The following is a 27,420-nucleotide window of genomic DNA, read 5'->3' as shown; positions in this document are numbered from 1 at the left end:
GGAGTCGTGGGCTACACGTAGGCTAATGAAGCCAGTAGTTTAACTGCATTTTACAGTAGCTCGCTGGCAGTTTTACTACATTTGTATATTTGCATAGTGAATGAGTAGTTAAATTACTTTTTTGCCACATTTTGTGTACTAAGACAAATCATTTAGGGCCATAAAAAGAAACAATGGACTTTATAATTTTTTATTTTAACATTTCTTCTCTATTGAAATTCAAAGCAGACATTTCTCACATATTCCCATGAATAGTGGGGTTAGGCCTGTTTTAATGTTTGCAATAAACTTAACTGAGGAGCATTTTATTTTGTTTAAATTGTATACTACATTTTTCAAGTAGTTTAAACTTGTTGCTTTGACTCAGTAGCTTTAGTTAAACAAACTACATTTCTTCCACTGCCGTGGGTAACTTTGTTTCAAGTGTCAAAGTAGCTTCCCCAACACTGCATATTAGCCAAAACACCTCTTTATGGTGAAAATATGGCACAATTGTTGCACTTCCCATACAGTAAGTGACAAAAAACATACGTTAATAAAGGTTTAATGCATAGATTTCAGCAGTTGAACAAGGACTTTGGATGATTTGGATCAAAAAACTGTCTGATACCGTCAAATCAAGCACAAAGATCAATGCCAACTTTTGGTATTTGACGGTTTTTGACTGTGGACATTTTTCTATCTGCATTGAAGTCTGACACCCAGCAGATGCTGCGATAACGTTGCTTCAGTTGGTACTTGGTTTTTCCTCATAGAGATGTCCACTGCTGGCTCTTCTGTTGTCATCCTGTCTCTTACTGTCCGTCCGTGTGTCCATCTTTGTGGGTTTGTAGAGAGGTCAGTAGCGCGTGCCCATGGTTTACTCTGGGGGTGGTTAAAAGCAGCCAGTCTTTTTGCCTACCAAATGACTTGTGGCCGAGGAAACACTGATTTACATGACAGGAAACACACTGGCTTTGATCCATCTCGCCGTGCCAAGACGAGAGTGGGGAGAGACGCACGACTGCGCAGGACAATGTGTGTGTGTTTCATGACAGAGAGTGAGACAGCAGAGGGCTTTTTAAAGTGTGCCTGGCGACAAACAGTTGCATGCACAAGTATGTGTCGGGGTGTTTATGAAGACACTTGCTTTAAAATGTGTCTGTAAGTGTGTGTGCAGCGAGCTCGAGCATGTTCCCGAACACATGAATCCAAAGTGTGTGTAGAGAAGTGGGAGCCTGTCTATGATTTTTTTTTATTTTTACATCCACACACGAACGCCTGACGCCACGACGTGAGTGTGAGTGTGTTTTCCGGATGTGTGCGAGCGCGGATCACATGCCTGTGAGCCTACTGTACACCTCAGCTGGTTTCAGAGGGCTTTTTTTCTCCTCTGCGTGGTGACAGAGAGTCTGTTGTGGTCACGTTGTAATCCAATAATAAAGTAATGATGCACACTTTAACATGCAGGCCTCGAAGAAGATTTTATTTCAAGCAGTGTCATGGAGTTATTCTTAGGAGGAACTTCTAAAAATATGTGAGCAATGCCGGGACACACGGCATGTAAAGTGTCACGCAATTAAAAAATACTTAGACGTAACTATCATCAGAAAGAGCAAAGTATGTCGCTCAGGCAACCGTTCAAAAATGAGCAAGCAGTGACATTTTATCTATTTCTGAGTTGATTTTTTTAATCTCTCCACATTTTCCAGCTGTTAACTGTTGTAACAACGTGTTCGCTGTTGTCGGCCGCAGAGTGTTTGACAGGTCGGCTGTGATGAGTAACTGAGAGACGCAAAGAGACAATAGAGAGAGGTTTTTAAGAGGCAGGGAAAAAAAATACAAGCGCCAAGGATTGGATTAAACATAATGGCGATGGTGATGATGATGCGGATGATTGCTCGGTTTGGCTATTTCCCTAGGTTTGCTTAAGCCATCTCCCTCTTTGAAAACAAAGCAGTGTAATGGACAGCAGCTTTGCATATGTGGGAAATCACAAACGGCTGGTTTAGATAGGGCTGCGATGGATGGACGCGTGAATGAAGATGGGTGGAGATGGAGATGTGTGAGGCGCTGGGAGACTGATGAGAAGAAGAATGAGTCTTTAAGATCTGTATGCTGTTTAGGGATAATGACTGATTCTTAATTTTTGGTTGACCTGTCCCTTTAAAGGTAATGACTTTCCAAGTTTCTTATTGCATGATGGCTATCGTGTAAATGACGCCTGACTTAATAAAACTAATCAAAGCCCACAGACTTTAGGGTCAATTACCAGTCATTAATATTAATAACAACACCAAGGTGACTCCTAATATAAAGCTGACCTGAAAGTCAAACCTCTCGCCGTCATGAATATGTATTCCAATAAGGTGCATGCACAATCGAATTTAAGACATTTTCACCTCATTTCCCCTCTCCGCTCTCTTTTCTCCAGACATCTTGACAGGATGTCAGTGAGGGGCTTGGACCCCACCTGTCCCTCCACTATAAAGCGCGAGCCCTCCAGCCCGAGCCCCAGCTCTCAGGGCGACGTCAGCCCGGCGCAGCCCAGCCCTGGAAGCTCTTCCTCGGACACAAACTCCAGCTACGGGCCCCCCGTCAAAGGCCTCAATCACAGCAATGGGCTGGACTCGCCAGGCCTCTACGGTCACACAGCGGGGTTGGCCAACAATGTCGTAACAAACAGGTTGGTGTACGTGTTATACTGTGTTGTAAAATAGAAATACCTTTACTATCTGAGTGCATTCTCCAATTCTCCCTTTCATTTGTCTTCCTCCCTTCTTCCTCCAGGAGGTTTGGTGAGGAAGAGAGCCCAGTTAAGTGTGAATTCATGCTGGGCACGGTGGCCAAGCGGCTGTGTCTGGTGTGCGGTGACGTGGCCTCGGGCTACCACTATGGCGTGGCGTCCTGTGAGGCCTGCAAGGCCTTCTTCAAGAGGACCATCCAGGGTAAGACGGACTAAAACACACACAAAACACACATTTGCGCACAGGAACATGCTCAGTTTTATACTTAGTAACAGAGTTTATTGTGCGTGGCTGATAATGTCTTCCTGCATCATATAAACCTGTTTTACGAGCAACACAGCGCAGATGCAGTCGTACCCTGAGCGTTTGTTTTGGTATAAACGAGCCCCGATCAGTTAGCTCGCAGCTTCCACCTCAAACCGCACCAGGGTTTTAAATGAAGACCTGTTTGCAAACAGCTGATATGTGGTTAAACTTACAGCGCATGGTGTGTATAGTCAACAAGTTTGAGTTTAGGCTTTAGAGCTTCAGATAACATATGGTGCTGAATGTGTCTGCATTCGCTCCAGCCCTGAAATCCGTCGGTGGCGAGAGCCAGCCGCGTGCAGTGTGGGTGTTTTAAAACGATCGACTTGTGCTCTTGTCGGCTCGTTGCCCAGGTCGGCGAGCTGGCAGACTGCGTCGGCGTTTAGGCCTCTAGAAGTTGGCCACTGTAGAAGAGTTCAAAGGGCAAACAGGATGAGAGGCTGTCAGATCAAACAGGGAGATCTGATGTCTGGCTCATCAGATGCTTCCTGTTTCTGATCGAGGGTGGCAGCTGAGAGCGCCTGCAACTGGCCGAACGCCATCGGGCTTAATGTGCACATTTGGCTGCAGTGGCTGTTACTCCCAATTAGGTGTTGGCGGCTTGTTGTTTTTTAGTATGTGGTTGCACTGATTGTGAACGATACAGTTCAGTTTACTTTAATGTCTTCGGTAGCTACAAAGGGAGCTATGTTAAGTCTATGAAATAAGTCATTAAGAGTGAGTATTTACCAGGCAGGCATGGCCCAATGAAAGACTCTCTCCCGGTTGCATTATGGGAAGTTTTGGGTGCTTGACTGTGCTTGATATCATGGCCTCAATTGCCTTGATTTTGAGTACTCCTTTAAAATCTCCTGCTGTGACACGTTTTAGTAAAATCTGTTGACATTTGAATGTAAACGAGAAATTTCGACAGAACGCAGCGAAGAGATGATGACCCATAATGTTGATTTATTGTCTCTTCTGCAAAAAAAAACAAATAAAAAACGTGATCCTTATCTTCTCTCTTCCCCTCCAGGTAACATTGAATACAGCTGCCCGGCGTCCAATGAATGTGAAATCACCAAGAGGAGGAGGAAATCCTGCCAGGCCTGTCGATTTGTGAAATGTCTGGCTGTGGGCATGTTGAGAGAAGGTCAGCTATACACCGAAAATCAATTTAAGACCCGAGTCAAATCATTGTTTGAGTTGCTTTTTCCGGCATTGATCGGTCGGCGGACTTGGCAGAAGTTCAAGCCTCACGCCTCAGACAGTTGAGACGACAAAAAAGCACCCGCAGAGTGACGGCTCACACAAAGTCTGACTGCAGTTTCTTTGTTGTGCATTCCTGGTAACAATACCCTGATTACCAGCTGAGTGTCTCACCTGATAAACTGGTGATGGCATGTACTGTGCTTCTGTAGACTCCAGTGAAACCTAAAACGTTTGACAGTTAAACTTCAGTCCCGTAGTGCCAGCTGTGATGTGTGTGTGTGTGTGTGTGTGTGTGTGTGTAGGGCTGTGTATGGGTAGTAAACACAGGGCTGAACAATGCAAAGCCGAATGTTTGAGGAGGAGGAGGAGGACGAGGACGAGGAGGAGAGGGCTACTAACTGTTAAATTATGTCAGTCTTTGGTTCACCAGTGCTCCTCTGAAATAGCCTCTGGAAATCTGCCAGTGCGTGTGTGTGTAGGAGTGTGTAACACTGCAGGAGCTAGTGAGATAATGGAGCGAGTTGTTGCCAGGGGCTCTTTAAAATTAAAATAGGTTACTGACTTTTTCTTTTTTTTTAAGTTCGAGATACGTTTTTACAAATGGACAAGTAATCTACCCGACACAGCCTATTGCTCTGTGACGGGACTACATTTTCTAAATTTGAATAATTATAAAACACCCTGAATAATTTTGGCGACCACCTCCAACATTTCCAACGTTGTATGTTCACCGTGTATGCTCAAAGCTACGGGCAAAGAGTCGTGACATGTATACATACCACACGGAGAGTCTCTGACAGCGGTCAGGTGCTCCTTTGGTCCGACTGTGTGCCTGTCTGGTGACATATTGTTGTCCAGATTTAGAAGTGACTCAAAAAGGAAAACATTAGCGACCTCCTACTGTACCGGCCACTTGCCGCATGCTGTGGAGGGCCGAGAGATGATAATAAAAGAGTGGAGAGCAGATAAAACGTGCGCTTGTGTTGTATCTGAGGGATAGTAAACGTAAAGATGAAAAGCATTTAAATGTTCTCAGGTCACCGTTTTATTCATTAAATAGTTAGTGAAGAGGGAAGAGGAGAAGAAAGCTAGCAGCTTGTTTGCTAACAGGACAGTAAGGTTAGTTGACACACTTTATTTAAAAAAGGTATTTCTACCCTTGAATCCTGTCTCATAACTCTACACTATGCCTCTTTATACTTCGACGGGGGATGTAAAAACACAAGCTATAATACCTTCCTCCATTTTGGATTCTTCAGCTCTCGCGCTGTCAAGGTGGCTAACTAATGTTCAACTGCGTGAGTTTGCACGTCAAAGTTAACCTAAAAAATCAGAAAAATTGGTCTGTTGTATTGTTCAATGTGGACCAACTTAAAGCACGGTACCAAGTTTCTCATTCTGGGTGCACGCCTTTGCTTTTACCAGCAAATAAAGCGATAATGTGACAACCTGTGAGACTTGTTTACAACCTGCGAGATCATTTGACCGCTCTTTTCAGACTTTACTGTAGCTATGTCGCCATGTTCCCCCTGTCCTCAGCAATTACTTTCCTCAGTATGTTATCATAACCAATAGAAATGGTGGCCCAAACTATGAAAATAAGATCCCAGTTGTAATAAACTGGAATGATCCTTTAATACCCCCTACTCATCTCCAGTATCTGTTTATTGCTGCTGTGTGGGTTCCTAAATGTGTGTGTGAGTTATGGATACACAGAATTATAGCGTATCTTTACACAGGTATCGGTTTGTGTGTATGAGTTTGTTTAAACACACTTTTATGCACACACCTATGTGTGTTTTTGTGAGCGACTGTGCGCCTGCCCTTTTTCTAAATTAGCTGCTTTTAACAGGGTAGGGGCATCAGCAGCATCCCAGGCCGCCTCTCAACCCCACCTCCTCTCGCCACCCCCTTTGCTCTCCCTCCCCCCTCGTAAATACCTCCAGATGCCTTGTGGGATTCCTGGACCTCCGTGAAATGCGAACTGCCCCTCGTAACTCCCGTCGTAAGCGCCCTCGTAACGCGCCTCACCGTGTCTCGTAATGCCCCTCTTCCCCGGAGAGGCCGCAGTAAAGGCAGAGACAGAGGAGCTGTGAGGTTTAATGGGGAGAGTCAGAGCCGTATTAAATACACAGCTAAAAGACATATAGACCGCGGGCAGGATTTGATTAAGCCCCGTTTAGTGCTCAGTTCTACTGTTGCTGTCGCTTCTGAGGGCAGTAAAAACATGCATGTTAGCAAAACGTGTGCAATATTTTAAAAAAGCAACATATCACACGGATGTAATGGTGTGATCCTGTGTTTTAATGGTTTATGTTCCAGAAGAAATACGATCAGTGGTGCAGCAGTACCTCTATAACACCTCGCCATTAAACACTAACTGCAACTATATCAACACGCAGTACTGTGAACGAAAGAAGACGAGACTAAAATATTGTTTAGGCAACCAAAAAATAGTTTTATTGTCTGTATAGCTCTTATTATTTTAAAATAGTTTTATTATCCTTATTTTCTTTCCCTTTCCTTTTTCCTTAGGAGAAGATGCTCCTAAAACGCCTCGTCAGTAGTCCCGCCCTTTTATTTCTGTGACATCACACTACGTCACCATGTCACAAATTTTCATAATCTAAGTCTAGTTTGGCTAGTTAGAATTAATTTAGCACAGCTGATCTGTTGTTATTACCGGTGCTGGTCAGGCGTGTGTGAGCTGACCAATCAGATGAGACTGGGTATTCAGGAGGCGGGCCTTAAAGGGACAGGAGCTAAAACAGAGCGTTTCATACAGAGCTGCAGCACTGATCAGTATGAAAAAACGGATGCGTTTTTTTGAGCATTAAAGGATGTAAACCTATTCTAGTAGTCACCTAAAATAAAATTATGAACCTGAAAATGAAAATGAAAAAATCAGAACATGCTCCATGTCTGCGTGTATTTCCACCAGACAGCTAAAGTCAGCTAAATCTTGCCTAAAAAACAGGATGAGGTTGACTAAATATGATGAAATAGCACGGACATTTGACACAGGACTAAGACTAAGAAAAACAAAGCTGGCAAAATAAACACTGTATCATCCCAACGTCCTGTTGGATGTAGTTATTTGGTCTCAGGTGTGTCAATCACGCTGTGTTAATCTGTATTCTGAGAAAAGCGTCAGAACAGAACGGACTGACATTGTGTGCTTTTCGCTGCCAACTTTCCAAATCCCTTTCTCCTGTTAACGAGACGCAGTGTGCAGGGAAAGAAATGCCACAGTGGGTTCAGCCGTGTGTACATTTGTCACAATATCTGAGAAGTGTGGGATTGTTTATACTGAACACATGCAGGTGGTGGCAGCAGCAGCAGCAGTGATGGAGGATGTCACTAGGACACGGTAACGTGGATCAGTCCGGATCAGCGGCTGGATGTCAATGTTCCTGATCCTGCTGCGCCGTGTGCGTTTTGGGAACCTGTAAAGCCTCTCATGTGAAGATCCAGACACCCTCAAAAGAAGGCGGAGTGATGAAACGGCAAAAAATAGATCAATGTCTGAGTAGTCTGTGTTTATCGAACTCTGATGGGCTGTGCAGACGAACAGGGAGGTGTGTGTGTGTGTCTGTTATCCACCAAAGCTATTCTCAGCCTTTGGGTTGTCAGCACATTCCACTTTGAAGAGTTACACTTAGCTCAGATGTGTGTGTTGGAATAACTGTCAGATCTGAGCACGGACAAACACACACACACAAATATACCCGTATGAAACGCGCGCTCGCTACAAATCGAACAACCAAAGTCCTGTGATTTAATCCAGTGTTTGCCGACAGTGTGTTAAATCTGATGACAACACACACCACTGTAAGCGCCCTCACAACTCGGAGTGGCACCTGCCGAGCGCCCAGGATAATCCACAATTACTATTTGCCCCTTATGACACCACAAGAAGGTCAGGGGGGTGGGTTGGGTTTACTTGACCAATCTCTTCTTTAATGCCCAGCTCATCTTCTTGACTACAAGCTTTTCACTTCATCCGCTTAACCCCAAAACTGCCGACTCACGTCTTACCCTGCCCACCATCGTTGGACCACATGTCATGTGGCGCTCGACGGGAGCTGAGAAAAATAATTTTTGAAGACTTGAAGAATCTGGACTGGAGCTGATGTTTGATTAAATTTATTTTGACAGAACATCCAAACATAAGGTCAAGTTACGAGCTTTTTTATTCTGGAGCTTTCAACAGTCGTAAACATATTTACTTATTGAGAATTGTGATGACAATACATTTGGGTTGATAACATATTTTGCGGAGCGTTTCATGACTAAATATGGGCCAAATAAAACTTTTAAAACGTTGTCGGTGAACATTTCTGCCAGCAATGTTGGGCGTTTACCAATGAAGACAGCAACTCCCATGATCCTGCGCTTCTTATGTCTTGTATTGATTGAAAGAGCTTTTGCAGCAGCAATGACATACTGTGCATTTAAGGGTTTACATGGTTATAAGTCGCAAATATTTTCCGTTTCAAAAGATTATGAGAGGTTTACACCTCATCTCTCAGCCCCATTGAAAATTCCTCCTGATCGGGCCGGATCAGGCCAGTCTCCTCTATTTCTGATCGGACTATTATTCTGACTGTTAGTGAATTTTTAGGGTCAATGTAAACGCCTCTAGTGTCTTCAGATTTGAATCAATCAGTCCACTTCAAACATGTCCGAAGACCTTAGACAAAAACTCAAATACACAAATACTTTGGGGTTGATGTGTGACCCCATCACTTAGAGTAAGGAGCCTCATATACAGCACCGTACAATGACCTTCAAGGATGTTTAATTCTCAGCCTTTAAATGCTGACATGCACTATGATACAACACCTGAGCATGATATTTCATAATAGTCTTATGGAAAGGCCTGTTGGCTTACAGTGAAGGTCACAGGCCACACTCTCACACCATTGCTTTGTTATGAGTCCTTCCACCGTATCTTTATTTTATCCCTGTTCATGGCACATTAATTAATACAGCAGAAATTCTGTAAAATTGTTGTAATGGTAATAGCTTCACTATAAAATGACTCAAAATAGCTTTACAAACCAATGACGGCAATAACTAAGAACCTTTCCATGAACTGATACAACCCTACAGCACATCTTTTACGACCGTTTAAGAGGACATTGTGTTATTTAATGTGGATGTCGATGTATAAATATATGCATAAGTAAGAATAAGTACAGGAGGCGGCGGGCTCATGAGGATGGAGTATCAGCGTGAGGTGTCAAGTGGGCAAATAATACCCTCAGAGTGTCTCTTTCAGACACGAGTGCCGTTATAGATCCACCCAGGGCCACTGTGGCCGTTTACACTGCGTAGATCAGGTAACCCAACACCACTACTAAAGGCTTCCTGAGTCACGTTCACACACACACACACATTTTCTTTACAGACGCACTTGGTGACTGTTACTCTCAGTATGTGTGTTTGCCCTCTATGAACATGAATCCAATCAGCTTTTTCCTTATCTAACTGTTCCCTGCACACACATATACACGCACTCTTAAATCCCCATCGGCATGGTGACAAGGTTACCACAATGCCTCGTTAAGATGAGCAGTTGTCATCGGCTGCTCTAAAATTGTTGGGTGTAGTGTTTCAGGATGCACGCTGCGGTGCCGGCATTAGACGTGTCCTGTTCGGTCTCCTTGGGATCGTTAAGACATGCGAGCAGATGATTGGGCAACATCCTGATGGCTGACCGTGGTCAACGTGAAGCCTTTTTAATAACTGATTACCTGTTTGAATTTGTCTAAATTCTGATGAAAAAAATGTCTTTTCGCTGACTGAAGGTCAAACCGAGCCTGAGGTTTTATGTTTGGAGACATTGCTCCTTTCATCAATGCTCACGAATGATGATAAATTATAGTCCTTCCATTAAAAATACTCATCCGCTCACTTTATCTGATTACTTTTAGATTGTTCCTAAAGCCCACGTTTACCATGATTTTACTCAGTGTAATCTCTCAATCTGGATTTCCTTTGAATCATTCAATCAAACAAGAATGTTTTTTTTTTTGTGTAGTATTTGAAAAACGGACCCCAAGACAAGTATATTTGAGGGGTGACTAATTATGTCAATTGCATCATTAATGTCCTGTTGGTGTTTTTTCTGTAGGTGTGCGTCTGGACCGGGTTCGAGGTGGTAGACAGAAGTACAAGAGGAGAATAGACGCTGAGAACAGCCCGTATCTGCACCCACAGAATGCCTTGCCTCAGAAAAAAACATGTAAGTGTACAAACAAAAGCTTAAATTAACTATGTGTGTGTTATAAACATGGCTGTGGTACATTATTAACAGTTTGTTACAACACGTTATGAGCTGATGTGATACAACATGATACAATACAGTCTGATACGATACGATACGATACGATACGATACGATACAATATGAAACGATATGATACACTACGATACAACACGATACGATACAATATGAAACGATATGATACACTACGATACAACACGATACGATACAATATGATATGATACAATACAATGCTTAGATGCTTAGAGTTATAGTTGTGTCTTATGGTGTTTGTATGCATGTCCATTTTCACTATATCAACTGGTTATATGATATTTTATCTCACTGAGATTACCTGATGAAATAAAGGTTGTTATAATAATATAAATCTAATTTCACTCTCCCAGACACTGTTGGTGGTTCGGTAGAAAACAAGGTGGTGTCTCTGCTGCTGGTGGCCGAGCCAGAGGGCATCTTCGCCATGCCGGACCCGACCGTACCCGAGAGTGACATCAAGGCTCTGACCACGCTGTGCGACCTGGCTGACAGGGAGCTGGTGGTCAACATCGGCTGGGCCAAACACATCCCAGGTAGGATTCAGACTCAAACCCCCAGCCTCACTCACTCAGTCGCTCACTCAGTCGCTCACTCAGTCAGTCAGCTGTTTTCCAGAACACATTAGCTCACATTAACTCTGTAATCAGATCAGAGGAGGAGATTGTTGTGACTTGCGGTTGCCAAGACACTCACTGGATGCCCGGGGGACTGAGGGCAAGTTGGCACGACTGTGTGTTATCTGTCAGTCATCCTCTATCCATGTGTGTGTGTGTGTGTGTGTGTGTGCATGTGTAGCATGCCCTTGCCGACCAATGTGTGTTCCTAATATATCAACCCGATGACCAGTGGCCACCTGGAGGTTTTAATTCATTTCCTGGGCTGCGGACGCCTCTGAATTACGGAAATCCTCCAGACACTTGGAACACTCTCAGCTTCTCCTCTGACACGGGAACAGCAGAAAGGATGTCCAGAGTGTTTTTTTTTTTTTCCTTTGGATGAGAGAGTGGAAAGGAGAGAGGAAGTGCATTCTGACAGATTAGTGGGATTAAAACGCTGGTATGCAGCGATGCTGGCGGTTGTAATAGGAAGCAGAGGTTTGCAGGTCTGCTTTTGATACTGGGCTTTGGAGACCGCTACAACTCTTACAGCTGACAAACAGAAGCACTTTTCACAGGTGTGTTTTGGGCCGCACCTGGTTGTGAGCTGCGCTGAGTTAACAGACTCATTTCTCCCAAGATTATTTTTTTGTTTGCGAGTAGAAAAAATCAAATATATGTTAAATGAAGAGAATACCAGTATTGTTTCTCATTCATTCAATCAGTTATTGAAGCGTTGTGCAAGTTGATGTCTTTAGATTGCTTGTTTCATTGGAGCAGCAGTCCAAAACACAGAGTTGTTCAGTTTGCAATGACGTAAAACAGAGAAAAGCAGCGCATTTTCACTTTTTTTAAAAGCGTGATCTGGCAAAAATCACTCAAATGATTAATCTGTTGTAAACATCGCTGCCTGTTAAATTTCTGTTAACAGCAGCACAACCTTTATGGTAACTAATTCATCATTCCAGCTTCTCAAATGTGGAGATTTGCTGCTTTTCTCAGATTTACATCATTGCAAATTGATGCATGTTTCAGTTTTGGACAAAACAATTGGTCGCAATTGACCAATTAGAAACTCATGCTTTGCCCCTTAATTGTTCAAATCCTCAGAAATGTACTTTAAAATCTGGTGTAGACCCCAAATTTGGGGAAATGGGTTTAAAATGATGCAAAGGATCATTTAAGATTTTAGATTTGTTCTATCCTAAATTAGCAGGGAAATAATAGGGAACACTGAATGTTAAATCAGTCGCAACTATGCCTAATACCCATGTATAGATACAGCCGATGATCTGTGGAGGTGTTATCATCTCTCTCCATTTCTTCCGTCTAGTTTTCTTATCGTCTTTCTTCCTCTAACTGAAGGCCCGACTGCTTTATCAGCTGTGGTTATCCAAACCCAAAACATCACCAGGGAAACACCTGGGCTTTTTGTTGATGTCTTGTCTCTGAAATGCTTACAAAACAAACAAAGCAGGTGTGTGTGGTGTGTGTGTGCGTGTGTGTGTGCGTGTGTGTGTGTGTGTGTGTGCGTGTGCGTGTGCGTGCGCTTGTATTTCTACTGTATTCGCCCTGGCATTTCTTCCTACACGGTGGACATGAAACAGCCATTTGAGTGTGTGTGTTGGTGTTTGGTGTCGCTCATCAGCATTTCCATTGTTCTGGTAAAAAAAAAAAAAAGGAAGAAGAGCCTCACCATCACCTCCTCCTTCCCCCTCCTCCCCCTCTCCTCACCCCTCGGGCCGTTGCTGTCTGCCTCTTTTCTCCCGTCGTCGGCTCTTTACTGTCAGCGCACGAGACAGACGGAGTCCGACTGATGGGTGTATTTGTAGCCCCTCGCCAGTGGAGGCTTTGGCTGGGAGAGCGGAGCAGCGGTGAGCGGCGGCCGAAACACACAGCAGATACCCACCTGAGGGGGGAGAGAGAGAGACAGGCAGCCGCATATTCATCCAACTGTCAGGCAGATCTTACTCACAGTTTTGAAATGTCACCATAAAATGAAATGAAATGAAACAATAGATGCGTTACCGGGAACAATTCAGATCCATTTTGGGGGATTTTTAAAGACCAGATCAGTACAGGCAGGTTGTTACTGTTTAAATAATTCATTTTAAAGTTATAATATGTAGGAATTCTGCATCGAAACATCAAAAAAATGATTATATCTTTGATATATCTTATATCCGGATCGGAGCAGAGTCCGATGTGACTCGAGGTGTTTATTCCTCCAGAAGGTCTGGCTCTGCACCTGACTCTCTCCTCCAGAGCCAGCCGGTTCTGAGCAGCTGCTGTGTATCTATGTGTAGGCCCTGTTATGCCTTTTTCCCAGTATTAATGCTAAGCTAAGCTAACTGGCTGCTGGTGATAGATTAATTTCAGCAGACAGATATGAGCGGTGTAAATCTTCTGAGCTAACTCTCGACAAGAAATCAAGTAAGCATATTTTCCTCAACACGTCAGATAACTCCTTCAGCAGATGATGAATTGAACAGATTTGTAGCAATCAAGTGTTCAGACAACATCTGATGAGCATAAAATGAAAAATAACAATTATGGAAATCTTTGGTTGGCATTTACTTAAAAAAGGGGACAACAACAGAGAGAGAAGACAGAAGGAAGCAGAAAAATAAAATGGCAGATGAAGAGAAAAAGGAAACAATGAGAGTGACTTGAGCTGAGATGACAGAGATCATGAGAGAGAAGACAAAATGAAAGAAATGGACAATAGCATCATGCAGTGAACAGGTTGGGGGGGGCGAAGAAAGAAAGGTAGCTAAAAGAGATGTACTAAAAGAGAATGGATATTAAAAAAAAAAAAAAAAAAAAAAAAAAGGCTGCCTCCTCCTAGCAGCGTAATGACCATGTCACATCAGCTCTGGATGAGTGGCAGGACACACGGCCCCCTTCCCTGGGAGAACCGGGGTCTTGGGCAAAGTGGCCCGGGCCATCTGAGTTCTTTGCCCAGGGGGAGGTGAGTGTGATGGGGCTACTGTCCTGGCTGCTCCCCCTCCTCTCTGTCGGCTCCTATCAGGCAGATTGACAGTGACGTGGTCTGAAGTCTGAGGGCCAGACTGGCAGATGAGCTGGCTAAAGACCAACTGCCCGCTTTGCTTTTGGCCTTTTTGAGTCCGTGCTGCAATTTGGCTGTCAAATGTGTGTGTGTGTGCGTGTTTGAGAGCGACTGTGGTGTGACTGGCTGTGTGTTGTTGTTGATATGATACAACTAACACTGACAAGACTATTTTCCTCTCTTTATTGCCCTCAGTGCCCTTTGCTTGGGAATAGAAAAAGTCATTTGTCCCTTGAAAACGTCGCCCTCTCTCTTTATTGAAGCTTTAACTTGTATTTGTCCTTAAAATCCATCAATATATTGCACGGGATTTCATCACACACACTCGCACAGGTCTCTGTCCCTGATCGATGATCCAGTGCCAGAATACTGATCCCTATCGACCAATGAAATCGTGCACAGACAGCGTTTCCAATCAATCAGGGAGCGATAGTGGGGAACGGGGCGCCACTGACGTCCCCGTGGTGATTGTAAAGAGCCATGGATCCTGATAACAATCACTGATGGTGTCAAAAATACAAACGCCTCCCCTTCGTCCCCTCGCTCTGTAAAATCGTCTATTTAATTACAGTAAACGTGTGTGTGAGTGTGTGTATGCGGGTTTATGTGGGGGACGTGAGCGGGTTTAATCATGCTCCTGCGGGGTGTAATTGTCAATCAAAGTGGGTGTGTCCAACCGAGCGTAATTAAATTCACCACCTATTCACTCCCTCTGTCCTTTGTTATGCCCTTTGCAATGAGGGAATCGCTCTGCTGCAAGACAATTCTGCATTCAGTGATACAATTATACCATATACAAATTACTATCATCGTGTAGAGCATCAGTTAACATCATCATTTATTTTAATTGTCAAATTTTCAGACAGTTAGCTTAGCTTAGCATAAAGATTGGAGCAGGAGAGACAGCTAGCTCCAAAGGTCACAAACAAAAGCAAGGCGAGCTGCTTTCCCTTGCTGCTAGTCTTTATGCTAAGCTAAGCTAATCACTAGCGGTAGCTTCAGATTAAATACACAGATTGTTGTTGTGAGTGAGCGTATTTTCCAAGCTGTCTTTAGAAAGCTCCCTCCAATCCCACAGAGGACAATATACAGCTGTTTTTACAGGCCGAGCAGGACAAACCATGACAAGTTAACTGATCTCCTGTGTAAAATGTCCCTTTAAGATCTGTCTTTTCTGCATCCCAAGTTAACAAGTCCATTTTTATCCTGTCATCTTTCCAGGCTTCCCCTCCCTGTCGCTGGCCGACCAGATGAGTCTACTGCAGAGCGGCTGGATGGAGATCTTGATTCTTCGGGTGGTTTTCCGCTCGCTGGCCTTGGAGGACAAGCTGGTGTATGCTGAGGACTACGTCATGGACGAGGAGCAGTCGAAGCTGGCCGGGCTGCTTGACCTCAACAACGCCATCCTGCAGCTGGTGAAGAAGTACAAGACCATGGGCCTGGAGAAGGAGGAGTTTGTGGTCCTCAAGGCTATTGCGCTCGCTAACTCAGGTATGGAGATTCGGAGATGGTTCTGTATCCGTGCAGTTTTTAGGTATGCTTGTGGCGTGGCTCTATTGAAGACAATGTCGGTTGGTTGATTCACAGATTCATTTGTATTTACCTCCACTTGCAGACTCCATGCAAATTGAGGACTCAGAGGCGGTTCAGAGACTCCAGGACGTCCTTCACGGTGCCCTACAGGACTACGAGGTCACCCACCACCCTGAGGACCCGCGGAGGGCCGGCAAGCTGATCATGACCCTCCCTCTCCTCCGTCAGACGGCCGCTCGTGCCGTCCAGCACTTCTGCAGCATCAAACAGGACGGCCGCGTGCCCATGCACAAACTGTTCCTCGAACTGCTCGAGGCCAAAGCCTGACCCGAACACAGACAAGCCATTAGCTTCGTCCTTACCCTCCAGCACAGGGGTTAGATCGACAGGAAGCGAAGGATAACGGGTAACGGTGTGGTTTGACACTATGTATTTGTCCATTTCAGCTTTGACAGTAAAGTTTTGAACCTGCGATCGACAGGAAGTTTGTTCTGTAGGCGAACAGCTGGAACTTTTAGAGCGAGACCCTTCCTCCTACTCCCAGTGAAAGATTGAATGCAGCAGTTTAATTTGAGGACATTGTCATCTTTGCCGTCTGTGACACTAATTTAAGTGTGTCGACCTGCTTCGGAAAGGCTGACGACGGACGGACAGACAGCGTAAAAGCAGGAGAAATCGCCTTCTAGAGATATATTTACAGTTACATGCCAAAAGTAGAGCTTCTTCTGTTAAAAAACCACCTGATACTTGAAGATCCTCGTGGATTATTTCACCCATCTTGAAGCCTGTTAATCTGCATTCTAGTGCGTTTAGAGAGCCTTTAAATGATTTGATTTTCTTTGTCCTTTTTTGTATAAAAAAAAATAAATAAGGTAAATGTCTCCTAAGAGGTAAGTCTTGCCAAAGAGTAAAGACTCGTACTATTGAATAATACCAGCATATGTCCACGGTAATATAATGTGGCCTGTAGGACATTCTCATAAACCTGCATCCCTGCTGTGTCGTGTATCGCAAAAGTATCTACTCACTGCATTCATATATAGTCGATTAAAGGGAAGCAGCTAAGTGGTCAGAAACTCATAAAACTAAAAAAAAAAACGGCCTCCTGATTTTATTAGAACATTTCAGGGAAAGAGTACTTAACGTCATGGTACGACTGTACAACAGCAAAGTGATATTTATTTAAAAGTGTCTCTGTTCGTTTGCTGTTTTTTATTTACTAATGTGGCATTAACGGAGAGTAGATTCAAGCAATTACAGTGGATAATGATTTTTTAAAAAGATTTTTAAATGATATCAATGTAAGATAATTTTTTACTAGCTTCTCTGCTGCAGCACTGACGTAAACCATATCATGAAATTCAAGTGATTATAAATGGAGTACGTACCGTACTTGATGATCATCATGTCGTAGAGATGTTGTAGACCCATAGATATAACTTTAACTATGTAAAATGGCTGCCATACTGTATAATCTGGATTAGGGAGGCATCTGATGTCCTCTCTATGGTAGAAGTCTATGTGTAGGATGAAATTTGTGCACTACTTTTCCTTTTTAGCCATAAAGTTTTGGGAGACTGGTGATGGCGCTCTGTTAATCTGTTAGTGTGTTTTGTGTGAAGAGTAGTTATATCTGAAATCTGTCTTTTTTCCGCACACGGTAAATGAAGGGAATCTAAGTACAGCGAAGGAAAAACGCCCAAGTCTTGCTCCTTATTTTACTCAAGGTACTGTGACACTATAACGTGCATATTTTTGTGACGAGATGACGGCGGCGATATGCCGAGTATAAATGTATGTACTGTAGGTTTTGCTGTATATACGTCATGTCTTACGCCAACAGAGATGTTTAAAGATGCAAATAAGCTTTGTTTGGACGAGCTGTGCCGTGCTATTTCATTCTCAGGTGGATTCTTGGGCAATAAAGATCATCCCCTTAATGCAAAAGCTCAGATCGTCCGAGTGTCGTCTTTTTCAATATATGGAGAGAAACAAATTCATTAGCGGAGCTGGTAAGTGGGTGAAGTCTATTCTGCACCGTCTGACAATGGACTGCCATTTCCAAGTGAGGCCCATTATGGCACATTTAGGCCATCAGAGCCCAGTTGGATGGAGATTTATAATTAACAGCTGTAATGTAATGAAGTCTAGCAGTGGCTCTGGGGAGTGCTGGTCATCAGATGCCTGTTGAGGCCGATGGAAGCAGTCGACTCATCGCTTCATCATACAGCCATTCTGAGACGGACTAACTGCCTCTCAAGATATATTTTGGCAATGCTTTTGCTTTAAACACTCATATTTAGCATTTATTGGCAGAATATAACACATTATAATGTAGTTAAAAGCAGATGTAAGGGTATTTTTGCTTCCATACATTTTGTGGGGTTTTGAGTGCTCATTTCAGTATATATGTAAAAAATTTAACTTACAAAGCATCTTATAACAGTGTTACCTTTTTTATTGTATGAGAACAAATCCCTGCAGTGTGTTATTAACTGTTTATATACAACGGGTGGGTTTAAAACAGTCAAATAAGTAGATGAAAAAGTTCATTCTTGACCTTGTAAACAAAACTTTCTCAAAGGGAAACTAAAGTGTGTTTACAGGTCTTGGGGAGTACGACTGCATATGCGAAGCAAGTACTAAAAAGCTTTTTGTGGCTCCAGAGGAAGCTGCGTGTAATTGATAAAATACCTGCAGTGATGTCACTCAGTGGCTAAGTTGCATCGTGGGTAATGTAGGCGGCAGGTTTTGAAAAGGGAGAAGAATGTGAGGGATGACAAAGGTGATATCTGGTTGTGCTGTATCGATTTTGAGCATTTGTTTTTAAACTGTTTGGACCTGGTGCCTACATTACCCACAATGCAACCTGGTCCCTAAGAGATATCACTTGGAGGCAAATTATCAGATTGTATGCAGCTTCCTCTGCAGCCACGAAGGTTTTAAACTACTCTTAATCACATCTGCAGTCGTACACCCCAAGACCTGTAAACACACTTAAATATATAAAATTGGTGGCGTTACCCTTTAATTCCAGGTCCACTAACTAGAGCTCTTCCAAGGCTCGCATGTCATGTTGTGGTCTTCATAGAAACATAGTTCGAATTCTGGTCAGTTGTCATAGAGCAGTCCTTTTCGGTCCTGTTCCTTTTGGTTCTACCCTGCATGTTTTAGATGTTACACTGCTCCAACACACCTGATTCAAATGACTGGCTCGTTATCAGGCCTCAGCAGAGCTCGATAACGAGCTGATCATTTAAATCAGGTGAGCTGGAAACAGGGAAACATGCAGGGAAGAGGCCCAAAGGAACAGGACTGAAAAACACTGTCACAGAACAAATAGATAAATTGCTATAAATATATATTGGATACTTATATTATACATGCATATTCACATAATATATTAATTCACATTATATCATCAATCATTTAATGATTCATTTCACCAGTTATGCTCATACACAGGATGCTTCACATGAGCAGATATCGTTGCTGACATAAAAACAATATTAAATGTCCTTATATGTGTTTACAAATACATAATAGAAGGTGTATGAACTATTTATTAGAGGTCTAGTGTGTAGGATTTATGGGATCTACTGCCAGAAGTGGAACATAACATTCATTATTATGTTTTCGTTAGTGTACAAGCACCTTAAAATAAGAATTGTTGTGTTTTCCATTACCTTAGAATAAGACTTTTATATCCAAAGAGTCAGCTGCCATGTTTCTATGGTAGCCCAGAACGACCCACCAAAGATGTTTTAGCGTCTACTTTAGGGGAGGGTGTGGTGAGGTGTATTCAGTTGGTTTGTCTGCAACCTCACTGCTAGGTGCCACTAAATCCTACACCCTGGCACTTCAACGCAAGACTGTGTAACATTTCAATGAAGGAATATCAAGTTATTCCTCTTACAAATGGAATAAATAAAAGTTAAAAGCGATGAATCTAATCCTTGCTCACTTCACTCACTCACTTTGGTCCTCCAGCCTTACTTAATCCTTACTTGTGGCCACAATGTGAAATTTACATAGCGTCCCCTTCAAATAAATGCTAAATAGGGGCTTTAAATAAAGTGTAGCCAATATGTCTTACAGCCGTGTTTTACACTACTCATTTTGAAAATGTAATTGGAAATTACTACGTTGATGAGCGACGCTCCGCCTTTGTCAGACTGGTGATAGAACAAGCCGATATTTTGTATGATTACATGGTTTTTGATGGAGTTTGCAGTCGATAGAGGAAATATTAACTGGAGAGACGGGCGGCTTTCAGCGGTGATCAGTCACGATTGGTTTTTGTAACGTGAAGCATGTGATCTGGTTTAGACGTACAGGGAGAAGAGAGGACACCAGATGGATGAATAAAGACAAATTAAATTTCCAAAGGAACCCATTTGTCCTTTATCCCTCCTTATCTGTCAGCAGAAGCTAAATAATCTCCTTATTTACCTGTGGTTAAAACTCAGAGAGCGCACTGAGGGATTTGAAACAAGCTGGAGATGTTTCACCACATCAGCCGTCAGTAAGTGAGTTAGTGATCTTGAGTGATATATCCCTGTATGTCCCTCTCCTTAAATGAGTTAGTATGTGTCTCGCGGCCGTGTCGCCCAGACACCTTGGTGATGGATGAGGCCCTGAGGAGATGGGCTGTAAAAAAGGCTGATTCTGGCACTCAAGGGTGAGATCACTTCCTCAATAAAAAAGCATTGTCCCGAATCATCACGGCAAGGTATGAATGCTGATTAGGGTATTAGAGGGAGGAGAGCTCGTCTGTAAAAATAAATCAAATGAGCTGTTAGTTAATGTGGGGGCCCCTTCTTATACGGAGTGCTGATGTCTGGGACCAGCGGCTACAGAGTCAAAGAAAGTGTTAAATAATCACCTTGTTTTGGGAAAAGTCATTATGTAGCATTGCTGCTTTCAAACATCCTTGTTGTCTTGCAAGAACTGTGTCTTAACCAGCTGGGTTTCACCTTAAAAAACGGTCCTGAAATGGCCACGCTGAGCTTGAATTTATGCGGCGATGTTGTTTCTTAAAAACAAAATGATGCAATGGCCATAATTATCATGATTTCTGAACCCGTGTATGGTTTTCTTATGGTTTATGGCATTTTCCTGCCATCCAAAAGAGATTAAAACAATGTTATTTCCAATGGACTTTGGTACTTTTCATAAAGGAGTGAGCATCCCTTCACTGGATCGAGAGACAGTGAAATAAGATATAAATGAGGATGTCATTTGCATGTTGTACCTGTTACATGTTAGTATAATCTGATAAGGATTTAAAGGACTTAAAGGTGCACTATGTAGTTTTAGGAAAATTGTAATCAGAAGAGAAAGATCGTCATTGACTGATTTTTAAAAAAATACATAAACAAACTCTCTTTGTTTTCATGACTGAATAAACTGAATAAACAAACTGACCTTAAAGGACAACACAGTTTCATACTGTTTTACTTTGTTATATGTGGCGGACCCTGCCACCTTTCTAGCTTCAGACAGTGATCTGGGGACCTTAATTTCCTCTGAGAACAGCTTGTTTATTCACCTATGGAAAAAATAAACATTTTCTGAGATTACCTCATTTTGTAAACATTAAACCTAGAGGTTTGAATTTCTTCTCCAAAACTACACAGTGGCCCTTTAAACTCTCACATTTTCCACTAGTGTTTGTCTACGTAAGGAGTTTTTATACAAACTTACTGCATTTCAAATATTTCAATCGTAAAGATCCCTTCTAGACATGTTTCAGACGTATAAAAGTAATCGGCTTGAAGAAATAGTTTGCATTTTTTCCACAAGAAATTTCAATTCAGTAGTTTTAGTATTTTTTTGATTATTGAATCTCAGTTGGCCTCTGGACTAGTTGTGATGTCACAAATCCTGCTGATACAAACATTTCTTAAGTGGACGGAAACTTTAAAGGTGCACTATGTAGTTTTTATAGAAAAAAGTCAAACAGAAAGTTAATAGTTACAATATAAATACAAACTCAGAAATAGTTATTTGATATGTTTCCATATAAACAAGCTGTTCTCAGAGGAAAATAAGGTCCCCAGAACACTGTTTGAAGCTAGAAAGGTGGCAGGGTCCGCCACATATAAGTCAAACAGTAAACTACACAGTGCACCTTTAACATTAAGTTGTATTATACATCATATTAATATATAATCCTCAGGCAAGTCCCATTGTCCATTGCAGCGTGAAGAATGATGTTTTATTCAGGAATCCAGAGGCAGAAGAAGAAAAACAAGACCACAGAGCAGCAAAACACAACCTGGTCCTCATCCAGCCTCCTCGAAACATCCCGGGATGCTGCTCATATGTTTAAAAGTTTAATATCTTCCTGCGGCACGACCATGAACTCCCTGACAAACTGTTACCGCCATACCTCTCATGTGTCAGTCTCAATCATCCCCTCACAGCAGACGGACAACTGTACATGTACAGTTAGAGGTCAGCTGAGGACGCCAGAGAAAAGTGGCTGTATTTGTACATCATGGGATTATATATATATGTTTAAATGTGTAAGGACCTGTGGACATGTGCATCTGTTGTCAGCCCGAGCGTCTGACAGTGTAGTGCATTAATAGCTGTGACTGAGGAGAAGGGACACTGCGGCTCGACGTGCATATTGAGTTTCTCCTCTGCTGCTGTTGACTCATTACACTGGACGCTGCCTCGCAACAGCACAACCAGCTGCTGCTGCTTAGCGCCATCATGTGGTTAAACAGGAAACTGCACAAAACACCAAGTACTTTACATTATTTTCATGTCATTTGTTATTTTGTATCTATTATAAGTAAGAGAAAGGGCTGTTAAAGGGATCATTCACCCTAAAATTGTCATTTGTTGCCTTTTTGTCTAATCAAAACTTTTGAACCAGATCAAATCTAAAAAATAACTTTTATATATTAATGTAGCTGTGCTAATGCAATGCTTATAATAAACAAATATTAAATACACGGTTACACTGTAGTAACATTAGAGGTTTAAGACACTTAACAGCAAACATATAAAAGCTAAGATATGTACAGTGACATTGTCACTGAGGATTTCCTCGTCCAAAGTTACAGACGGACTCTCATTATAAGATGGCTGATTTTGCTAATGAGGTAATAAAGATAAGTAATGCATTAATCCGACAGTATTTGGAGTGGCTGTCACATTATATGAGGGCTCTGATGAACTTGGACACAGTCACAGGGACAAATATACAGTAATTCGACTGCCGGCCTCATAAAATCACATTCATCTCTATAAAATGTGTTATTATTATTATTATTGTATTAAAAATGACATATATAGAAAATAAAGATAGAAATATGTCATGATAAATATGAGCATCATACCTCACCTGGCGTAAATTAATAATATTGAGTAATATTTGAAATAGATACTAATTGAACTATATAGTAATTGCACAGCTGGATAACTGCACAGAGCTGAAACAACAGTTAAGTAATTGCACAGGAAAAAAATGTTATATTGCACAAAATGATTGCTCTATCATGTAGAGTTAAATTATGGCACTGTTAAGTCAATGAACTCACATTATGGTGTCCGGGATGGCTTCACATCTTGTTATAACACCATAAAAATTACAGTTTAATGTTTCCTCCTTTATAAATGTCCCTGAATGCTGCAACATGCTGTCATGAAATGTAAATTCTACAGTGTCGTTTCATCTCAGTCAGACTCCCATTAAACTAAATGGAGCCACATTTCAAAAAGGCAGTTTAATGAGTGAGGGTAACACGTATGTTTGCATGTACTCTTGTAAGAAAGGACACACAAACACAAACGGTGCAGATCAGAGGGGTGATATGGCTTCTGCCGTGCCTCTTCAGGTGGACTGCAACCTGACACCTGGCTGTTACCATGGCACTGCTGGAGAAAAAAAAAGCAAAGGTTGATGGGAGATCTGGAGCGTCAGAGGAGCACACATGCAGTTTGTTCTTTAGCTCTGATGCTTTGTTTCTCCTCCACGCTCTCTAGGGAACGTTAGCCTCAGGACAGGGTAACAAGACATTGAGGATCTAACCCTTTTCCTCGAGTGTCTCCTCAGCTGAGCGCTGCTGGAGAGAGCAAGACGGCAAGTAAAAGTATCAGGTGTAAAATATTGATGGGGCGACAGGTGTGATCCTAAACGCCCCGGCAGGTCTTTGCCCTTCTGATCGATGCATCGCACAGCGAGGGGCTGCCAGCTCCCCCGCCACAGGCCGAACCACGGACCTCAGCACTGGTGAGTCTCTGGGTGGATGTGCTTCCCTCACTGTACTTTTTCCCATCACTCCTTACTCATTTTTTAAGAATGTCTAAGAGTAGCTCTCTTCCTGGAACAGGCTGGAAAGGAGCATGAAATAGTGGCATTAAGTTGCATCAGTATACTGTATAATCTACCAATAAACTACTCATGTTGAAGACTTCAGAGGTCTGTAGAGATATAAATGGATAAAGGTGGAGTGTGGTGCTATCTGCAGGCTAGAAACTAGGCCATGAGCACAAGTGTGTCTCCAGTTACCTTGTTATCTCTTCTACAGTGCATGTGTGATCGTCTTTCTTTATCACAGACTTGACTTGTGATGCACTCCTGTCAACTGTAAACCCAACAAAGGTCTGAATAAATACAGTGAGCAGGAGGTTTTGACAGAAACCAAGGAGACATTTAAGAGTTTTTGTGTTCTCAGGTGACACGAAGCTTTGAACTAAACCATTTTTAATTAATGATAATACATTATATATAATATATAACATGTAACAATTCCCTCCAGATTCACCGAGCCTCACTCCTCCCGGAGGAGGAGGTGGAGGTGAGCGGGCAGAGGGAGGTCAGGGAGGCCAGCCGGTCGTCCAGGAGCTGTGGTTCATCGCGGTGATGACAGGCATCGCTCTGCTGCTGCTGGCCGTCGTCCTAGCTGTCGTGCTTCATAAGGTAAGAGTCAGTTATTCTGTGTTTGACAGTTGTGCAGTATAATGTGACATCGCTTTTGGGACCTGGGCAGGACTGTCAACTTGTATCGACCAGCTCTTGGCGTAAAAGAAATTTCAATTAAGTCTGTTCTGTCAATGATCTGCCGCACCAGGCCCTGAACAAACCCCCGTTCACCAGAGAGAGACCCCCGCTGGTGGCCCTGCCCATGCAGAAGAGGAGCCCCATGGCTATTTATCCAGCCAGCAACTCTGTTCTGGTGAGGAGACACAAACTTTATCAATGATATCTCATCACGTTCAGACATGACATTGATTGTATATTTATTCTTTTATGATTTGTTGAAAATGGTTTTCTATGGGGAATTAGTGAACTTGATGAAACATAGTGACTTAAAACTGCCATAACTCGTGAAAACTTCCTCCGATTGCAACCAAATTTAGCACAATACAGACTGAGACCACGGTTAAGACGGTCAAATTTTCAGAAATCAGATATCAGAAATTGGATTTCAGTTCTTACATTCTTTTTGCCACTGTCGGACCCGATTGTAACAAGAAAAACATTGCTTAGTTAGCACAAATCACCGAGAGCTGCAAGAGCGTTCACTAATCACACTGCATTTTCTTCTGGAAATGCACAGTATGCATTTTTCTGGTTTTTATTTCCTATTGTGGGATAATTAAAGTCATCTATATGCAGTCCGAGCCGCATAACTGTGGATTTATATATGTGCTTCATTCCTGAGTACCAATTGGGAGCGCTGAGTGCAGAAAACAATGTTTGCCAGCCCAATCATAATAATTTGTAGAGAAATTGTTATGAAGTGAAAAAAATAATAATTTAAAAATCGAGCAAACAAAAAAGGCCTCAAAATACAATTTATGTCCAGCACTATAATAATGCCATAAATAGCAGTTGGCCGACGCTCATTAAAGGCAGATAAAGTAATAATCAATAAGCCCTCGTGAATACTGTCCAACCTCACCCTCTCTCCTTCCCAGTTTGACACTGTACCCGACACAACAGGCTTCTCCAACAGTGTGACACTGAAGGGCTTCACCATGAAGATGGAGGTAATAAACCACTGCCTCATTAACACATGCAGAAATTATAGCTGCACATCTGCCTGGCGTACACATCCATCTCTCTCCCCTCCTTACAGGAAGTGCTGGAGGCTAAATGTGAGCCCGAAGACGAGGTCCCACCTCAGGGCGAGCTGGGCATCCTCAGCGTGAACTCCCTGAGGCGCAGCGTCAGCCAGGTGATGGACGGGAAGTCCCTGACCGGAGAGGACGAAGAAGCGTGGGACCCGAACATTTCAGGCCATGACAGTGGGATGGTGAGAGACCCCAAAAACGTATGCTGAACCTGTTCAGACCACTCTTGCTGTTATCTTCTAGCATCTTAAAACAGATTTTCTTTTCTTCGTGACATTAACACACTTTGACGTTTACACAGATGCAGAAAGACCGATTCAAACGAGCCCAAACACTTCAAAGTGTCTTGAAATCCGGACTCCTGTAGCCTCCATTTAACAAGCTCTGTTCTTCTCCCGCGCAGTTTATGGACGATGAGGAATTCGTCGACACCATCAAAGGTTTCAGCACCGTGAGGAAGGAGCACACCATGTTCACCGACACCAACCTGTGACCCGAGGATGACCTTTGAACCCCGCAGGACACTGGACCTGGATGTTTTAACATTTTTGACAAGCAAAGCTCGCGTAAAACCCGCTCCGCTCGGTCTTAAATCCTGACCAGTCAAAGCGTGGCTGTGGTTGTAAAGTCTCGTCTTCTTCTTTAACGATGGACAATGAAGGAAGAGGAGTGAAAAACGTGACAAGATCACTGGAATAACCGCAGCAGCGAGGAGAGGAAAAGCGGGAAACGTCAAAGTCCTGACATCTGACTGGTTTTGAGTGGGAAGGATGAAGGACGAACATTAAAACGTCTCATCATTGAATACAGACTCAGAACACAAGAAACCAAAGATACTGTATGTTGATCCAGCAGAACAGAGAAATCTATAAGAGCCTTTTTTCTATATTTTTCCCTCTTGAGAAAGTGGTTTTATCTGGTAATTTTGTAAGAGGCATACTTATTTTATAGTCATTTTAATCAGGTCTCCATGACCGGAAACTTTTGGTGGATGCAGCTTGCAAGTGCCATTAAGTTAGTAACCTTTTCTTGTTTTCTATTAATACTTAATACTGTATCTTAAGACATTTTGCCAGAAGCTGAATGATGAAGATCGCAAATGACAGTGAGCAAATGTAGTCAGGTCAGATGATGGTATCCGACCAGATATCTGGATAATCTGTATATATTTGTAGAACTGTTTCATCACTTATTAATTCATTTGTGCTGCAACATATTGGGCTTATAAATGCATTATTACATGTATGACTCATAAAAAATGTGGAATCTGGATTGGTATGTGGATTGGTGATGTCTGATTCGGTGACTTAATCATGTGGGTAAGTAAAGTAGTATAAATGGGAACTGGAGCCGGTTGGTTGCTACTTGCTCATAGTTTCCTCTAATTACAGCAAATGATTCCCACAACCAGCTTCAGGCCTCATCCTCCTCAATGCATACATTTGATCTCAACATTAAAGCGAACAGTCCTGTTAATTATTCAAATATTTGTGAGTAGACATCAGGACAGTTTCATAACAATGTATAAAAAGGAGATAAATACACCAAAGCAATTACCTAAATAAAATCTTTTAGG

General features: G+C 42.6%; 2 protein-coding genes across 4 annotated transcripts in view; both read left to right on the top strand.

Moving 5' to 3' along the window:
- Window positions 1–17,690, top strand: part of LOC311271658 (estrogen-related receptor gamma-like) — a 30,801-nt gene extending 13,111 nt beyond the window's left edge. For all 3 annotated transcript variants that reach the window (XM_084377443.1, XM_084377442.1, XM_084377441.1), the window contains exons 2-8: window positions 2,414–2,665; window positions 2,770–2,927; window positions 4,048–4,164; window positions 10,363–10,473; window positions 10,901–11,083; window positions 15,438–15,707; window positions 15,832–17,690. In XM_084377443.1, coding sequence (XP_084233569.1) covers window positions 2,427–2,665; window positions 2,770–2,927; window positions 4,048–4,164; window positions 10,363–10,473; window positions 10,901–11,083; window positions 15,438–15,707; window positions 15,832–16,076 — 1,323 coding nt within the window. In that variant the 5' untranslated portion in view covers window positions 2,414–2,426 and the 3' untranslated portion in view covers window positions 16,077–17,690. The remainder of the gene's footprint in view (window positions 1–2,413; window positions 2,666–2,769; window positions 2,928–4,047; window positions 4,165–10,362; window positions 10,474–10,900; window positions 11,084–15,437; window positions 15,708–15,831) is intronic.
- Window positions 17,691–22,111: 4,421 nt separating this feature from the next.
- Window positions 22,112–26,337, top strand: LOC311271347 (usherin; the record flags this gene model as incomplete). The annotated part of the gene is made up of 7 exons (XM_084376962.1): window positions 22,112–22,196; window positions 23,890–23,997; window positions 24,527–24,687; window positions 24,839–24,943; window positions 25,689–25,760; window positions 25,850–26,026; window positions 26,248–26,337. The coding sequence occupies 7 exons, from the start codon at window positions 22,112–22,114 to the stop codon at window positions 26,335–26,337; spliced, it is 798 nt and encodes a 265-aa protein (XP_084233088.1).
- Window positions 26,338–27,420: the final 1,083 nt, after the last annotated feature.

Source organism: Pagrus pagrus, assembly GCF_965226575.1.
Source record: "Pagrus pagrus genome assembly, chromosome: 16".
In the NCBI taxonomy this organism is placed as follows: Eukaryota; Metazoa; Chordata; class Actinopteri; order Spariformes; family Sparidae; genus Pagrus; species Pagrus pagrus.
The sequence above is the reverse complement of the archived record's forward strand: the minus strand, read 5'-3'. Positions and strand labels throughout refer to the sequence as shown.